The sequence below is a fragment of the Hemitrygon akajei genome, chromosome 5 (genome assembly GCF_048418815.1).
Source record: "Hemitrygon akajei chromosome 5, sHemAka1.3, whole genome shotgun sequence".
NCBI lineage: Eukaryota > Metazoa > Chordata > Chondrichthyes > Myliobatiformes > Dasyatidae > Hemitrygon > Hemitrygon akajei.
The window spans coordinates 26,041,179-26,058,753 of NC_133128.1; the positions used below are offsets into that span (position 1 = coordinate 26,041,179).

The following is a 17,575-nucleotide window of genomic DNA, read 5'->3' on the forward strand; positions in this document are numbered from 1 at the left end:
AGAATTATTTCCAGTTTACTTCACTAATCCGGCACTGTTGGGACCTGCAGAGTGCTAGATCAGTGAAAATGCCGAATTACAGAAGGATCACATTAAGCAATAGCTAACCGCCTCATCATATCTTTAAAATATCATGTAAATCAGTACAAGTTAGATAATAATGATACAAATATTAAATGAGTAGCATGTGAAATTTTAATGAATATACTGTACAGGCACAGATAAAATAAAAGGTACAGGTAAATGTACAGGAATTAACTTACACAGAACAGTTGAGCACTTCCGCTTCTAAAGTGAGACATTTAATATACCTTCAGACAAAGTTACATGCTTGCATGTGTGGGGTTGTCAGAATCGTCAACATCTACATCTTGAAAAATGAGTGAAGCATCAGGAACTGGTGCTGAAACTGGCACAACAGTTTGTTCAAAAACTGTTGATGTTGGTGGCAGCACATCTGGGTGAGCAGAAGCAGAAGTCGGAGAAAGGAGGTCTTCTATACACCACATTTTGGGGATTCGGTGCTGGGCTCTTCCCTCTTCACTCGCAGTTACTGAGGGAATCCTCATTAGTTTATTTTCCTCCGCTTAGTAATATGCTTAAATTCAGCTGGTCGCCACATCTGATCTGAGGTCATAGGCAGAAGAGAACGGAGCGCCGGCCGGGCGATGCTGGAAAGTAGTGTGTGACTGCCAGCAGGCAGGCGAGAAGGCGGACCGACCCAGTGTGTGCCAGGCGGCTGCACCTCATGCAAATGATATAATAAATGTAGGAAAACAAGCAGGAATTGCCTATCTGTGCTTACAAGAGTGTGCCAACACGTGAACAGATCTAGCACAAACAAAACAATGCACAGTAGATTGGTACAGTGGCCAACGAAATTTGAAATTACGATTACGCGGAAAATTTGAAATCAGTGCCGGATTATCAAAGGAACTCGATTACAGGTAGTTGGATTAGTGAAGGTTGACTGCATACAATAATTAAACAACTTTAACTAGGGTTTATGCAACCTCAAACATCTGGCAATCTCATTACCAACAGTGGCAAACTTGTAATAACCCATTTAAAGTGTAATATTAATGAAGTAGGTCAGCATGGATTTTATGCTAAAACTATTGATGAACATCAAGCAGCAATTTCCAGTATCCACAGTTATCGTTTTACATAGGAGAGAAATGAAAACACTTGAAGTTCAACAATGTCTGTTGCATCAGTACTTCATTACTCAATTTGCTTATGAAACACAGGTGTGAACTTGCCCATGAGTTATGTGATAACTTGATAACCTCACTAATGCAATGTTATGTGTTCAGTGCAACTGTAAGCAGTCCTGGGTTATGTATGGCTTCTTTTCCAATTCTTCCACAAGTCAGAATGGCCCACTTCCTAAAGATAACCATTTCACATCACTCTACATACACTTCCTAAAATTCTTTCAATATTCACCCTGGTACTCCACATAATCTGATAAAATATATATTGAATCCAGTTATTAATGAATACCACAAAACTCTTAAATATTACCTTGAAGTGTTCTATAAAACTTCAGTGGAGAATTTACATAAAGTTTGATTCCTTTAAGTTAGGTCTTTGCAACCCATGGAGCACCTGTACTAAAAGTTAATTTTAAAAGGTGACTAGCTTATTTCTTCAGTTTTAATTATTGTTAATCATTTGTCTGCTTCTTCCATTTCTAAATCTCATCATTCCCTTCTTATTTGTTCTATAGATTTCTCCTTCATATTGAATAACATGCTTCAGATTCCACATGCCTCAGTAGAATCATCAATTTGACTCACTGAAGAGACAGTAGTTTTCTTGCAGAGAATACGTACACAACACTGGAAGAACTCAGCAGGTCAGGCAGCACCCTAGGGTCTCGGCCTGAAACGTTGGCTACTCTTTTCTCACGGATGCTGCCTGACCTGCTGAATTCTTCCAGCGTTGTGTACGTATTCTTTGATCCACAGCATCTGCAGTTGTATTTTTGTACTTTTCTTGCACGTGTACATTGTAGATTCACTTCAGGAAATGTTATGATGAAAATTACCTCTAAAGTTTGCAAATTGCCACTGAAAAGCTGGTAAACTTATTGTAAACAATCTGTAAACACATGTATAAATTCTATAACCTTGAGATTGGTCTGCTTACAGGCAGCCACAAAGCAAGAACCCAATTATCAAAAAGACCAACACCCATAAAAAGTGTTATCAACAGAGAAGTTAGTCGTATTTTTTGTTGTAAAAACCGCCAGTAAGTCCCCCTTCTTTAGTAGTGCCTTCTAAATCTGGAAGTTTGAAAAGCAAGAGCACTTTCTTTTCAACTCAGCAAAAAATTTGGGCACAATATTTCATCAAAACACAAACACAAATTAGATCAAAGTGTCTTTATACCCAGTATTATATTGTATATAATAAAAATTATAATCTTTATTATTAGATATACAATGGAGCTCAGATTAACTTACCACAAAATCCACCAAGCTCCAACAGCAGCTTAATATTGTACTAGCAAACTGTAGCATTCATCCCACACTATATCTAACTCATGAAGCCACGTATTAACTGAAGTCCCAATATGTTAATTAAGTCCAAATTCCAAACCTCTGTCACACCTCTACAGAAGGAAATGAGTATGCTACCATTGTTGGTGAGGAGGATCAACTCGTTGAATTGTATCATAAGAATAACCTCTAATTAATGTCAACAAGACCCAGGAACTGATTGTGGACTTCAGGATGGAAATATCAGATCACACACCAGTCCTCACTGAGGGATCAGTGGTGGAAAGGGTGAGCAGCTTCAAGTTCCTGGGCGTCAACATCTCGGAGGATCTATCCTGGGACCAACACAATAATGTAATCATGAAGAAGGCATACGGGCAACTCTACTTCATTAGAGTTTAAGGACACTCAGTTTGTCACCAAGTATTTCTACAGATGGATAGTGGAGAGCATTCTGACTGGTTGCATCACTGTCTGGCGCGGAGGCTCCAATGCACACAGTCGTAAGAGGCTGTGGAGGGTTACAGACTCAGGCAGCTCGTTCACAGGCACAACCGCCCCCTCCACCGAGGATATCTTCAAGAAGCAGTGCCTCAAGAAGTCAACGTGCATCACTAAGGAACCTTCACTATCCTGGGCATGCCCTTTTCCCATTACTGTTATCTAGGAGGACAGCCTGAAGACTCACACTCAATGACTTTGGTACAGCTTCATCTCCTCTGCCATCAGGTTTATGAACAGCCCATGAATACTACCTTACTTTTCCTTCACCCCCCCCCGCTCTATTTTCCAATTCATGTTAATTTTTATGACTTTGCATTGTACCACTGCCAAGAAACCACATATTTCACATCATACAAGTCAAATGATACTGATAATTAGTGCAGCAAACACATGGCCCTTTAACAAGTGAAAATAAGGTTACAGGGTGAAAAATATTAACATTGAAATTTATTTTCCTTGTAGTTGTTTCCCCAACTAAAGCATACAAAAAGAAAACTGGTACAGACTGTTACTTCTCCCGTATCAGTCATCAGTTGATATTTACATACATTGGTCAGTTAAATACAGCTTCAGTCCATACATTGTGTTAGACATATCTGCACAACACTTTTAACAGCTCATCAGTTGCAGTTATACCGTACCCCCTCCAACTAATACTACAGAATCTCAATTGTTCATTACCATGTGAGTCAATATACTGATTGCTATAGTGCCGATTCCATTCTGGTTAAAAAGAAACATGAATAACTGTATCAATAACTACGTATATCAACTATGTTAATACGCAAAAAACCAGATGTTGAAAGATTGCAGAATCAGGTTTATTATCAACATGTGCCGTGAAATTTGTTAACTTAGCAGCAGCAGGACAAAGCAATGCAGGATAATAGAGAAAAAAATAAATTAATATATGCAAATTGAATAGATTAAAAATAGTGCAAAAACAGAAATAATATGTATTTTTTTTTAAAGTGAGGTAGTATTCATGGGTTCAATGTCCTTTTAGGAATCGGATGACAGAAGGGAAGAAGCTGTTCCTGAATTGTTGAGTGCGTGCCTTTAGGCTTCTATATCTCCTACCTGATGGTAACAGTGAGAAGAGGACATATCCTGGGTGATGAGGGTCCTTAATCATGGACGTCATCTTTCTTCTGAGGCACTGTTCCTTGAAGATGTCTTGGATACTACAGAGGCTAGTTCCCAAGATGGATGCTAACTTAATTTTACAACTTTCTGCAGCTTCTTTCGAACCTGTTCAGTAGCCCCACCCCCATACCAGACGACGATGCAACTTATCAGAATACTCTCCACGATACACCTGTAGAAGTTTGAGTGTTTTAGTTGACAAGCCAAATTTCTTCAAACTCCTAATGAAATACAGTTGCTTCTTGCCTTCTTTATAGTTGCATCAGTATGTTGGGACCAGGTTAGATCCTCAGAGATTGCTAGCATCATACGTTTTTTGGGAGAACTGAGGATCTTCCCAAAGTAAACGTCTGGTAACACTGAACTTGCATCAGCTGCAAGACACACAAAATGCTGGAGTAATTCAGCAGGTCAGGCAGCATCTATGGAAATGAATAAATAGTCAATTTTTCGGACCGAGACCCTTCTTCAGGGTCTGAATGAAGCATCTTGACACAAAACGTCAACCTCCATAAAAGCTACCTGAATTGCCGAGTTCCACCAGCAGTCTGGGTGTGTGTGTGTCGCTCAAGATTTCCAGCAAATGCAGAATCTCGTGTTTTTGATAATCTCTGGGCTCGGGAGATCAGATAATCAAAAACACACCAGATTCTGCAATTGCTGGAAATCTTGAGTGACACACAGCAAGCAGCACTTAAAACATATCTTGGTCAGTTCCATTTTATAATGATGTTCTGTTCAAAATGCATGCATTTTTCAGTACCATACACCAGGCTCTTGAGCAACTAGGATCTCAATGGCAAGAGCTCCATGTTGAGTCCGCCAGCTTGCTGCTCTCAACTTTCTAACCTAAGTTTAATGGCTGGGCTTACTGAACTAGTATCCATGGTGGATTGGATAGTGGACTACTTGACAGATAGACCTCAGTATGTGCGGTTGGGAGACTGTAGGTCTGACACGGTGGTCAGCAGCACAGGGGCGCCGCAGGGAACCGTACTCTCTCCGGTCCTGTTCACCCTGTACACATCAGACTTCCAATATAACTCGGAGTCCTGCCATGTGCAGAAGTTCGCTGATGACACGGCCATAGTGGGGTGTGTCAGGAATGGACAGGAGGAGGAGGAGTATAGGAAACTGATACAGGACTTTGTGATATGGTGCAACTCAAACTACCTGCGTCTCAATATCACCAAGACCAAGGAGATGGTGGTGGACTTTAGGAGATCTAGGCCTCATATGGAGCCAGTGATCATTAATGGAGAATGTGTGGAGCAGGTTAAGACCTACAAGTATCTGGGAGTTCAGTTAGACGAGAAGCTAGACTGGACTGCCAACACAGATGCCTTGTGCAGGAAGGCACAGAGTCGACTGTACTTCCTAAGAAGGTTGGCGTCATTCAATGTCTGTAGTGAGATGCTGAAGATGTTCTATAGGTCAGTTGTGGAGAGCGCCCTCTTCTTTGTGGTAGCGTGTTGGGGAGGAAGCATTAAGAAGAGGGACGCCTCACGTCTTAATAAGCTGGTAAGGAAGGCGGGCTCTGTCGTGGGCAAAGTACTGGAGAGTTTAACATCGGTAGCTGAGCGAAGGGCGCTGAGTAGGCTACGGTCAATTATGGATAACTCTGAACATCCTCTACATAGCACCATCCAGAGACAGAGAAGCAGTTTCAGCGACAGGTTACTATCGATGCAATGCTCCTCAGACAGGATGCATTGCCATTAGGCTTTACAATTCTACCGCCAGGACTTAAGAACTTTTTAAAAGCTATTATTAATGCTTTTTGAGATAGTGATTTAGATGCATATCATATTTTTTACTGAGTTAAGTATTGTATGTAATTAGTTTGCTACAACAAGTGTATGGAACATTGGAAAAAAGTTGAATTTCCCCATGGGGATGAATAAAGTATCTATCTATCTATCTATAGGCAATGCTCACTGGGCCAATAGCCTGGGTCCCACTGATCAGTAACTGGGGTTTTCAAATGAACTGTATTTTTTCCCCCATTACACCTGCCCTGGTGTGCCCTAAGGCTGCCAGACTGGCCAACAAGCCCCAATCCTCCGAGCTCATTTGCTGTGTGCAACTTTCTAACCCTGGGAGCCCAACAACCGCCACGATGCTGCTGGATCATCGCAGGCTGTCCAGTAGTAACCCCGCTTTCACCCGAGCTCTTAAGTTACACTCCTGAACCAACTCCTTCTCCTGAGCTCCTAGACAGCCAAATTACTCACACGTCAGGCAGTGCCTTTGTAGGGAAATAAACAATTGATGTTTCGAGCCAAGACCTTTATCATGTTTATTCCCCTCCACAGAAACTGCCCGACTTGCTGAGTTCCTGCATCATCAAGATTTCCAGCAACTGCAGAGCATTTTGTGTTCAAATCATCCATCCCTAGGTTCCCATGCTTTCCCCTACCAGCTACCCCCCCCCCCCCTCTCCCTTATCACCCTCAACACTGGACTCTGCCCCACCCCCACCTTCCCTGACTCCTCCAACACCGTGCCCGCTCCCCAACCCAACACCAGGCTTCAGGGGCCGCTAGAGGACTGTTCGGCCTGAACGCCAGCAACAAGAGCACCGGCTGAACTCTCCCCTACCCCCTCACACTCTTCCTCCCAGCCCGGGGCCGGGTAGCGGGCAGCAGCCGCCGTCTGCTCGCTCCACCGGAGGCCGCACGGACCTTCCTCTAACCCGGGCACCGAAAACTCTGCCGCCTCCTTTCTTGACCTCCACGCCATTTATCGAGCAGACGCGCCGTTACCTCTGGTGCTTCTCATCTTCGATCTCCTTGATCTTCTTCACCACAAACGAGCGGAAAATCTCCTCGATGTTGGTCGCCATGGTAGTTGTCCAGCCTGCGGCCTAGGGCTTCCCACAATGCAACAGTAGTAACTGCTGCTGCTGCTGCTGCTGCTGCCGCCGCCGCCGCCAGGGGGAGCAGGTATTGTATCTGGGCTTTATGTAGGAATGAGATACGGTCGGATCATGTAACAGATAAAAATAAAAATAGACAATGCAAAAGCAAAGCAATAAGAACACTGGAAATAGAAGCCTCTCGAATCAACCGGAACAACCCTAATCACTGCAGTTTAACAACATTTAGCAACATAATCACTTTCATCACATTAAATCCAAGAAGTACTAATGTGTGTACCCCTGTTCAATTTAATGTCATATTTCAGAGACTGGTATGAAGTCGTACAATTTGAGGGAATTTTCTGCAGGGTGTGAAATAAGCCGTCAGATCTATGAGTTGTCCATGAACACTACCTCGCCACATCACTCTCTTTTTGCATGGCTTATTTTTTAATTCATTTCTTATTGTAACTTTAGTAATTTTTAAAAATTGCTCTGGACTGGCCTGCTGCCACAAATTTCACGGCATACATCAGTGATTAATAAACCTGATTCTGATAAGGAAGTTTTAACTTCAAAATATTAGAAGCAAATGAGATGTCAATATCAAAGTAAAAATTATTATCAAAGTACATGTTACCATATACTACCTCGAGATTCGTTTTCTTGCAAATATTTACGGGAAAATAAAGAAATACAACAGAATTTACAAAACAAAACTACACATAAACAAAGACTGTTAAATGACCAATGTCCAAACGAAGGCAAATTGTGCAAATATACGAAAATAATTCTGACAAAATGAGTTGTAAAGTCCTTGAAAGCGAGTCTGTAAGTCGTAGAATCGGTTCAGAGCTGTGGTGAGTGAAGTTATCCCTACCAGTTCAGGAGCCTGATAACCAGCAGGGTAATATCTGATTCTGAACCCAGTGGTGTGGTACGTAAGGGTTCTGTACCTCCTACCCGATAGTGGTAGAGAGAAGCGAGCATGGCGCGGATGGCGAGAGTCTTTGATGGCGGGTGCTGCTTTCTTGTGGCAGCGCTCTCTGTAGATGTTCTGAGTGGTTTTGGCATTGGCAGGCAGAGTTCGAGACAATCCCAGCGGGGTCTTCAGTTATATTTACAGTTAAAAGATGTCTTGGGGGGAGAGACACCTAAATACTGTCAGGGCTGTCCATGGGTGAAGGCGCAGGAGATGACTGATTTCTAATGTCAATTTCTCCTCAGTGTTTACTATGGAGAATATTATGGATGCCAAAGAAATGAAGGAAATAAGTAGTGAGGTATTGGAACATATTACAAGGAAAGAGGTATTTTCAGCCTTAAAGCACATTTTAACCATATAACAATTACAGCACGGAAACAGGCCATCTCGGCCCTTCTGGTCCGTGCCGAACGCTTACTCTCACCTAGTCCCACTGACCTGCACTGAGCCCATAACCCTCCATTCCTTTCCAGTCCACATACCTATCCAATTTTACTTTAAATGACAATATCGAACCTGCCTCTACCACTTCTACTAGAGGCTCGTTCCACACAGCTACCACTCTCTGAGTAAAGAAATTCCCCCTCATGTTACCCCTAAACTTTTGCCCCCTAACTCTCAAATCATGTCCTCTTGTTTGAATCTCCCCTACTCTCAATGGAAAAAGCCCACCCACGTCAACTCGATCTATCCCCCTCATAATTTTAAATACCTCTATCAAGTCCCCACTCAACCTTCTATGCTCCAAAAAATAAAGACCTAACTTGTTCAATCTTTCTCTGTAACTTAGGTGCTGAAACCCAAGTAACATTCTAGTAAATCTCCTCTGCACTCTCCCTATTTTGTTGACATCTTTCCTATAATTTGGTGACCAGAACTGTACACAATACTCCAAATTTGGCCTCACCAATGCCTTGTACAATTTTAACATTACATCCCAACTCCTACACTCAATGATCAATAAAGGCCAGCATACCAAAAGCTTTCTTCACCACCCTATCCATATGAGATTCCACCTTCAGGGAACTATGCACCATTATTCCTAGATCACTCTGTTCTACTGCATTCTTCAATGCCCTACCATTTACCATCTATGTCCTATTTTGATTATTCCTACCAAAATGTAGCACCTCACACTTATCAGCATTAAACTCCATCTGCCATCTTTCAGCCCACTCTTCTAACTGGCCTAAATCTCTCTGCAAGCCTTGAAAACCTACTTCATTATCCACAATGCCACCTATCTTAGTATCATCTGCATACTTACTAATCCAATTTACCACCCCATCATCCAGATCATTAATGTATAAGACAAGCAACATCGGACCCAGTACAGATCCCTGAGGCACACCACTAGTCACCGGCCTCCAACCTGACAAACAATTATCCACCACTACTCTCTGGCATCTCCCATCCAGCCACTGTTGAATCCATTTTACTACTTCAATATTAATACCTAACAATTGAACCTTCCTAACTAACCTGCCATGTGGAACCTTGTCAAAGGCCTTACTGAAGTCCATACAGACAACATCCACTGCTTTGCCCTCGTCAACTTTCCTAGTAACCTCTTCAAAAAATTCAATAAGACTTGTCAAACATGACCTTCCACGCACAAATCCATGTTGACTGTTCCTAATGACCCTGTCTATCCAGATGATTATATATGCTATCTCTAAGAATACTTTCCATTAATTTACCCACCATTGATGTCAAACTTACAGGCCTATAATTGCTAGGTTCACTCTTAGAACCCTTTTTAAACAATGGAACAACATGAGCAATACACCAGTCCTCCGGCACCATCCCCATTTCTAATGATATTTGAAATATTTCTGTCAGAGCCCCTGCTATTTCTACACTAACTTCCCTCAAGGTCCTAGGGAATATCCTGTCAGGACCTTGAGATTTATCCACTTTTATATTCCTTAAAAGAGCCAGCACTTCCTCCTCTTTAATCGTCATAGTTTCCATAACTTCCTTAGTTGTTTCCCTTACCTTACACAATTCAATATCTTTCTCCTTAATGAATACCAAAGAAAAGAAATTGTTCAAAATCTCCCCCATCTCTTTTGGCTCCACACATTGCTGTCTACTCTGATTCTCTAAGGGACCAATTTTATCCCTCACTATCCTTTTGCTATTAATATAACTGTAGAAATCCTTTGGATTTATTTTCACCTTACTTGCTAAAGCAACCTTGTATCTTCTTTTAGCTTTTCTAATTTCTTTCTTAAGATTCTTTTTACATTCTTTATATTCCTCGAGCACCTCATTTACTCCATGCTGCCTATATTTATTGTAGATCTCTCTATTTTACCGAACTAAGTTTCCAATATCCCTTGAAAACTTTTAACCTTTCCTTTCAACCTAACAGGAACATAGATTCTGTACCCTCAAAATTTCACCTTTAAATGACCTCCATTTCTCTGTTACATACTTCCCATAAAACAAATTGTCCCAATCCACTCCTTCTAAATCCTTTCGCATCTCCTCAAACTTAGCCTTTCTCCAATCAAAAATCTCAACCCTGGGTCCAGTCCTATCCTTCTCCATAATTATATTGAAACAAATGGCATTGTGATCACTGGACCCGAAATGCTCCCCAACACATACCTCCATCACCTGACCTATCTCATTCCTTAACAGGAGATCTAACACTGCCCCTTCTCTAGTTGGTACCTCTATGTATTGATGCAAAAAACTATCCTGCATACATTAAGGTGGCCAAAACCAGGAGATGACCAAGTGGACCTCTTATGGGATACCCTTGTGAAGTCATCCCTGATAAAGATGACAGAGTTTGTCATTGAAACATTGATACCTGTACCCGGGCTAGAAGCCCAAGACTTTAGCCGGGAAGGCAGTAGCTCCTTTTTCCTTGTTATTTCCTTCGTTGTTAACCATTGACAAAGTTCAGGTGACTAGAGGGAGAGCTAATGTTGTTTCATTGTTTAAGATGGGTAGCAAGGACAGGCCAAGAAATTATAGGCCAGTGAACCCATCTTTATTTGTAGGGAAGTTACTGGAAGGATTTAAGAGGGACAAGATCTACCATCAATCGGATAGTCAAAGCCTGATCAGCAATAGCGAACATGGTTTTGTACATAGCTGTTGTCAGACTAATCTTCTGGAATTTTTCAAAGTGGTAACTTAAGGGGATAGATGAAGATTGGCAGTGGATGCAGTGTTATGGACTTTAGTCAGGCCTTTGACAGGGTCCTGCATGGCAGGCTGATCGGAAAGCTTAGGTTGCATGGGATACGTGGGGAACTAGCAAGGTGGGTTCAAAATTGGATCGATAATGGGAAGTAGAGAGCGATGGTTGAAGGTGTAACCTGTGACTAGTGGGGTAACCCAGAGTTTGGTCTCGGGACTTCTTTTATTCACTAAGTATATAAATGATTTGGATGTGAAAGTACTTGGTATAATTTGGAATTTTGCTAATATTGTTAAATTAGTAGGTCTTGTTGATAGTGAAAGTAGGATACAAAAAATCATGAAGACCTCTAGATCTGTTTGAGAGATGGGCCGAGGATGATTTTCAACAGCTAAGTGTGTGGTGATGGTGGGCTTTCAGACCAGGGTAGATATATACAGTGAATAGCAGGGCACTGTCAAATGTTCAGAAAGAGGTAGCTGGAAGTACAAATGCAGTTCACTGAAAGTGGCCGCACAAGGTGGACGTTTTGGTGGTGATGGTGTTCAACATGCTGGCCTTCATCAGTCAGGATAACCAGTTTAGGAGTGGGAGCATTATGTAAGTCATTGGTGAGACCACACCTGAATGCTAACCCTGTTTTAGGAAAGACATTGTCAAGCTGGAGAAGGCATAGAAGACATTTATGAGGATGTTGCTTGGATTAAAGGGCATGAATTATTGGGAGAGGTTCCCCCCCCCCCCCACTGGATTGTTACTTCCTGGGAATCAGGAGAATAAAAGGTGAGCTTACAGAAGTTTATAAAATCAGCAGCCGTTTGGATAAGGTGGGCAGCCATTATATTTTCCCCAGGGATGGAGAGTCCAAAACTAGAGGGTACAGATACAACATAAGGGGAGAAGAGATTTTAAAAGCCGTTGGTGAGGTAGTGAGCATCTGGAATGAGCTGGCAAAGGAAGTTATCACGATGGGTTCAATTGCAACATTTCATAGTTACCTGGAGAGGAGGGGCTCAGAGAGTAATGGGCTGAACCAGCAACTGGGACTAGCAGCTGTGGTCAGTACAGACAGTTGGGCTGAATGGCCTATTTCCCTGCTGTATTACTGTAAACAGTACAAAGATAGGCGCTGAGACAGGCAGCGTTGCAGAGGCAGGGACTATGTGGAACTACATGGACGGGTTAGGAGATGGTCAAAGCAGTGAGAGGTAGAATAAAGCTTAGGGAAGTGTAAGGTTATGCACTTAGGTAGGAAGAATTACAGTGTTCCAAATGGGGAAGCATCCATAAATCAGAGGTGAGAAGGGCCTTGGGCATCCTAGTTGAGGATTCCCTCAACATTAACTTACAGGTTGAGTTGATAGTAAGGAAGGCAATCCAATATTGGTTTTCATTTCAAGAGGACTCGAAATATAAAAACAAAGACATACAGCTGGGGCTTTAAAAGGTGCTGGTCAGGCCACTCTTGGAATACTGCGACAACTTTGGGCCCCATATCTAAAGAAGGATGTGCTGCCCTTCGAGAGGGTCTAGTGGAGGTTCACGACGACGATACTGGGAATGAAAGGCTTAACATATGAGGGGTGTTTGATGGCTCTAGGCACGTACTCAGTGGTGCTTCAGATGGGTGGTGGAGGGGGATCTCACTGAAACCTATTGAATACTGAAAAGTCTGGAAAAAGTGGATTTGGAGAGGATGTTTCCAGTTCTGAGGGCACACCTTCAGAATAAAAGGATGTCTTGTCAGAATTGAGAGGAATTTCTTCAGCCAGGGAGATGTGGAGGCCAAGTTTTTGGATATATTTAAGGCAGGGGTTGATAGGTTATTGATTGATTACCAGGTCAAGAGTGACAGGGAGATGGCAGGAGAATCCAGTTGAGAAAAGAAAAATATAAATCAGCCATAATTGAATAGTGGAGCAGACTTGATGGGCTGAATGGCCTGATCCTCTCCTATATTATAGTCTCATGGAGGCAGGAGTAGAGCAAATATCACTTGTTGTGCTGTTCAGTGAGGCACTCCTGTAACTTGTGCACAGTTGCATATCCCTGGACTCTTACTGTCCAACATCCACCATCTTCAGCTTTCAACACATTGAAGCCAAAAACATCTAGTGCCTTCTCCCCTGAATCAGTTAAAGGATTTTTTATCTGACAAATTCAGTTGCTTTTCACATGTAAACATTAGGCTAAATAATAGAATTTCCAAGCCAGACTGTGCTATCTCCTAGTTTGCCATTAATGGAAAGGCATTTTCATTTCAAGTTGTATATGCTAGTCTCTTGCATAAAATGTGCAATTAACAGGCACAAAATAAAATGTCAGCCTTGTACTGCAAAGCATTTCTTGTGGCTGAATAACTTGTCATTTTTAATTAACTGCTTGGAAATGATTTAATTAAACCAAATGTGAAACAGCTAGTGTACATTCAAGGCTAATAAAAAGACGTTTATGGTAGTAGGGCATTTAACAAATGAGTAAATTGAAAACCCATTCCTCAATTTCAAAAGGAGAGACACTGAGAAGAAACTCTTATACTGGATGGAATATCTGGAAAACAATCGTTAAGAATAGTTACAAGGGAAAAAAACACAGGGAATAAAATATTTGCTCTCAGTCACCTCTTAAAGCCTATCGCAGCAACTGCTTTTATTTAATCATCCCCTCCCCCCGCACTAATAAATATCAAGGACATTTTCTATTTCAAAGTCAAAGTAATTTTTAAAAATCAAAATCATATTCTGTATGTTACCATATATGAGCTTGAAATTCATTTTCTTGCAGGCATTTACAGGAACAATAAAGAGATACAGTAGAATTTATGGGGAAATGCATAAACAAAGGTGCAGTGGCATCAGCACCGAACTTTGAGGTGAACGGTCCCGGATTCGAATCTGGCTGTCCCCTTGCACGCTTTCCATCCGTGCTGGGCTGAGTGCCAAGCCAGCAACTCAGCCTCACATGGAACAGTTAAACGCTAAAGAAATGGGGGGGAAAATTCAGCCCAATGCGCCACAAAGCATGAAAAGGGAACAATACATAAGCAAAGACTGATTAACAACCAATGTGCGAAAGAAGACAAATTGCGTAAATTAAAAATAAACAACTCAATAAATAATGTTGAGAACATGAGTTGCAGAGTCCTCGAAAGTGAGTCACATAGGCGTGGAGTCAGTTCAGTGTTGCAGTGAGCTAAGTTGTCCACGCTGATTCAGGAGCCTGATGGTTGTAGTGTAATACCTGTTTCTGAAGCTAAGGCTCCTGTACCTCTTTTCCAATGGTAGCAGCAAGAAGAGAGCATGGCAAATTGAAGTTATATTATACCAAAAGGATGGAAAGTTGATATCATACCCTTGGCAAGTTCGTACATAATGCAACTTTAAATTCCAAGATTCAATATAGGACTTAAAATTATTTGTCATTGTTAATCACAGAATGGATAGTATGAATTCGATAACAATCAAATTTATAACAAAATTCTTCTGCTTTTTGAAGAGAGCATTGAAGGTCAGCTGATTCTGTTTATAAGCCCCATAAGGACTTGTATTCACTTGCTTTACTAGGATCCAAACTCTGAGAAAACAGGCCTTTTCAAGACCAGCCACAAATTCTCAATTGGATTGAGGTCTGGACTCTGACTTGGCCATTCCAGGACATTAACTTTGTTGCTTCTGATGATAGCAGTGTTTGGCTTATGCCAAATATAGCATTTAGTCTGATGGCCAAAAAGCTCAATTTTGGTTTCATCAGACCATAGAACCTTCTTCCAACTGACTTCAGAGTTTCCCACATGCCTTCTGGCAAACTCTAGCCAAGATTTTGTGAGTTTTCTCCAACTTCTCTTTCTCACTGTCCCATAAAGCTGCAATTGGTGAAGCACCCGGACCATAGTTGTTGTATGTTCAGTCTCTCCCATCTTAGCCACTGGAGCTTGTAACTCCTCCAGAGTTGTCATGGGTCTCTTGGTGGCCTCCCTCACTGGTCCCTTTCCCCCACAGTCACTCATTTTTTGAGCATAGCCTGCTCTAAGCAGATTTACACCTACATCATATTCTTTCCATTTGTTGGTTGACTTAAATGTACTCCAAGGGACAGTCACTGACAGAAATTTTCTTCTATCCATCTCCTGACATGCCATGCAATTACCTTTTCACAAAGTTGGTTGGAGTGTTCTTTTGTCTTCATGGTGTATTTTTTTGCCAGGATACTGACTCACCAGCAGTTGAACTTCCAGATACAGGTATACTTTTACTACAATCAATTGAAACAACTTGCCTGCACACAGGTCTCCAAAAACAGACCTCCATTTAAATAATTATGTGACTTCTAAAACTAATTGGCTGCACCAGTGATGATTTGTTGTGTCATATTAAAGGGGGTGAATACTTATGCAATTATTTTGTGTTTTATATTTGTAATTAATTTGGATCATTTTGTAGAAATCTGTTTTCACTTTGACACATCTTTTTCTGTCGATGAGTGTCAAATTAAAAGCCAAATTAAATCCACTCTGATTCAGTGTTGTAGAACAATAAAACATGAAAACTTCCGGGGGGGGGGGAGGGGGATGAATACTTTTTATAGGCAGTGTAACTGAGTGCATGTCAGGCAACAGCAACAAAGCATTAATCGTCAACCACACGTGTGGGTCAGGAGTCACATATAGATCAGACTTGATTCATTGAACAAAACACGAACCCAAATGAAGTTTTATAATAATCTAGTTGTTTCAGTGTCATTAATACTAATGACACATTTGCTTTATTAGTCTGATTTCAAGTCGGGGTCTTGAACCCAGATTGCTGGACTATTAGCCCTTTACCTCCTACCATTCACCAACTTTCATTACCACCATTGTGCTCAATTGAGATCTTTAATTTTGAGGTTCACAGGCCAGCGGCATCAAATTTCCTGGTGTAGCAGTACTGGTTCTCCACTGAACCATCACACGATCTTACAGCTGCTGGCATTTAGGCTTGGCAGCCAGCACTTCAGAGGAATGCCAACCACCCCCAGGCACTCTCTCTCCTCCCCTCGCCCATCGGGCATAAGATTCAAAAGCCCGGAAATGCCAGGCTCAAGGGCAGCTTCTACCCCACAGTTATCAGACTCTTGATTGGACCTCTTATACAATAAATGGACTCCTGGCCTCACAGCCTATCTCATTATGATATCGCACTTCTATCATTTACCTGCATTGCACTTTGAATACTTTATTCTGCATTGTTATTGTTCTACCTCAATGCACTGTGTACAGTAATGATTTTTATCTGTATGTGGTGTGCAAAACAGACATTTCACTTTATATTGACACATGTGACAATGATAAACCAATACCAAGGAAGTATTATTATTTAATGAACTGATACTATCATGATAGTTGGTGAATTTGAGTGTATTCCCAGGATAACAGAGGGAGGTGGGCATACTAGTAAAGAACAGAAACCTTCAAAAGGCATTTTTATTGTGCAAGAGGACTGTAGGTGACTCTCCTTCCCAGCCACAGCTTGGTGCTCTTGACATAAGATTTCCAGGGAAGTCTTACCAATACACTGCACATGACTGCTTGCGACCCACAGAAGCCATCAATGCCTGCAAATCCCTATGCCCAGTCGGCCAGTTTCAGTGGGCTGTGTAATCTTCCTGCATGGAATATGAACAGCCTGAATTCGCCAGTGATGCTCGGACCGAGACGAGTAGGTCTTCAGGAGCAACTGCAAATCCTTGCCAAGATGGCGGCGCGACGCGGCTTGCAGCGGCCACTCCGGAGCTGATTATTTGTGAAGCGGGGTGCCGTGCGCAATCATAATCGGATGAAAAACGGACGTGGGTGCACGGAGGAACATCTGGAAATCTCCAGGAAGACCTTCGTTGCTGCTGGGAGGAACAGGCCCCCAGTCCTCGGGGTCGCGTTCCCAATGGCCGTTGGCGGGGGCATCTCAATACGCTCGGCAGAGGATGGTGCTCAGAGAAGCTGTGCCGGAGGGGATGGTCGGAGGCTCGAAGGACTCGGAGTCCGCTGTGGTCAGGTCGCTTTCACTGTGTGCTGTGTCTGCGAGGCTGGCTGGGTTTGACCGAGCTTTCACTGTGTGTGCGTCTGTGAGGCTGAGTCCGGCGGCGCCGTGGAAGTCCATAGCGGGGGTATTCCCTTCTGCCGCCTGCATGGGATGATGAGTCAATCAGGACCCTGAGGACTTGTGGAAACTGTGTGGTGGTTTCTTTTGAACTTATGGTCTTTTAACATCTTTGGAATATTTTTACTGAGCCTATGGTCTGTTTTTTTTTAAAATCAATTATGCTATTGTTTGCACTGTTGTAACTATGTGGTTTTGCAGCTTTAGTTTTTGGTCTTGTTTGTCTGGTGGATTTGGAGCTCCTTTCCGGGGAACGCGCTAAGACGGTAGCGCGATATTA

General features: G+C 42.2%; 1 protein-coding gene across 4 annotated transcripts in view; it reads right to left on the reverse strand.

The window, feature by feature from the left end:
* The window catches only part of LOC140727560 (uncharacterized), a 53,983-nt gene extending 46,936 nt beyond the window's left edge, over nucleotides 1-7,047 (reverse strand). For all 4 annotated transcript variants that reach the window (XM_073045043.1, XM_073045042.1, XM_073045045.1 and 1 more), the window contains exon 1: nucleotides 6,922-7,047. In XM_073045043.1, coding sequence (XP_072901144.1) covers nucleotides 6,922-7,001 — 80 coding nt within the window. In that variant the 5' untranslated portion in view covers nucleotides 7,002-7,047. The remainder of the gene's footprint in view (nucleotides 1-6,921) is intronic.
* Nucleotides 7,048-17,575: the final 10,528 nt, after the last annotated feature.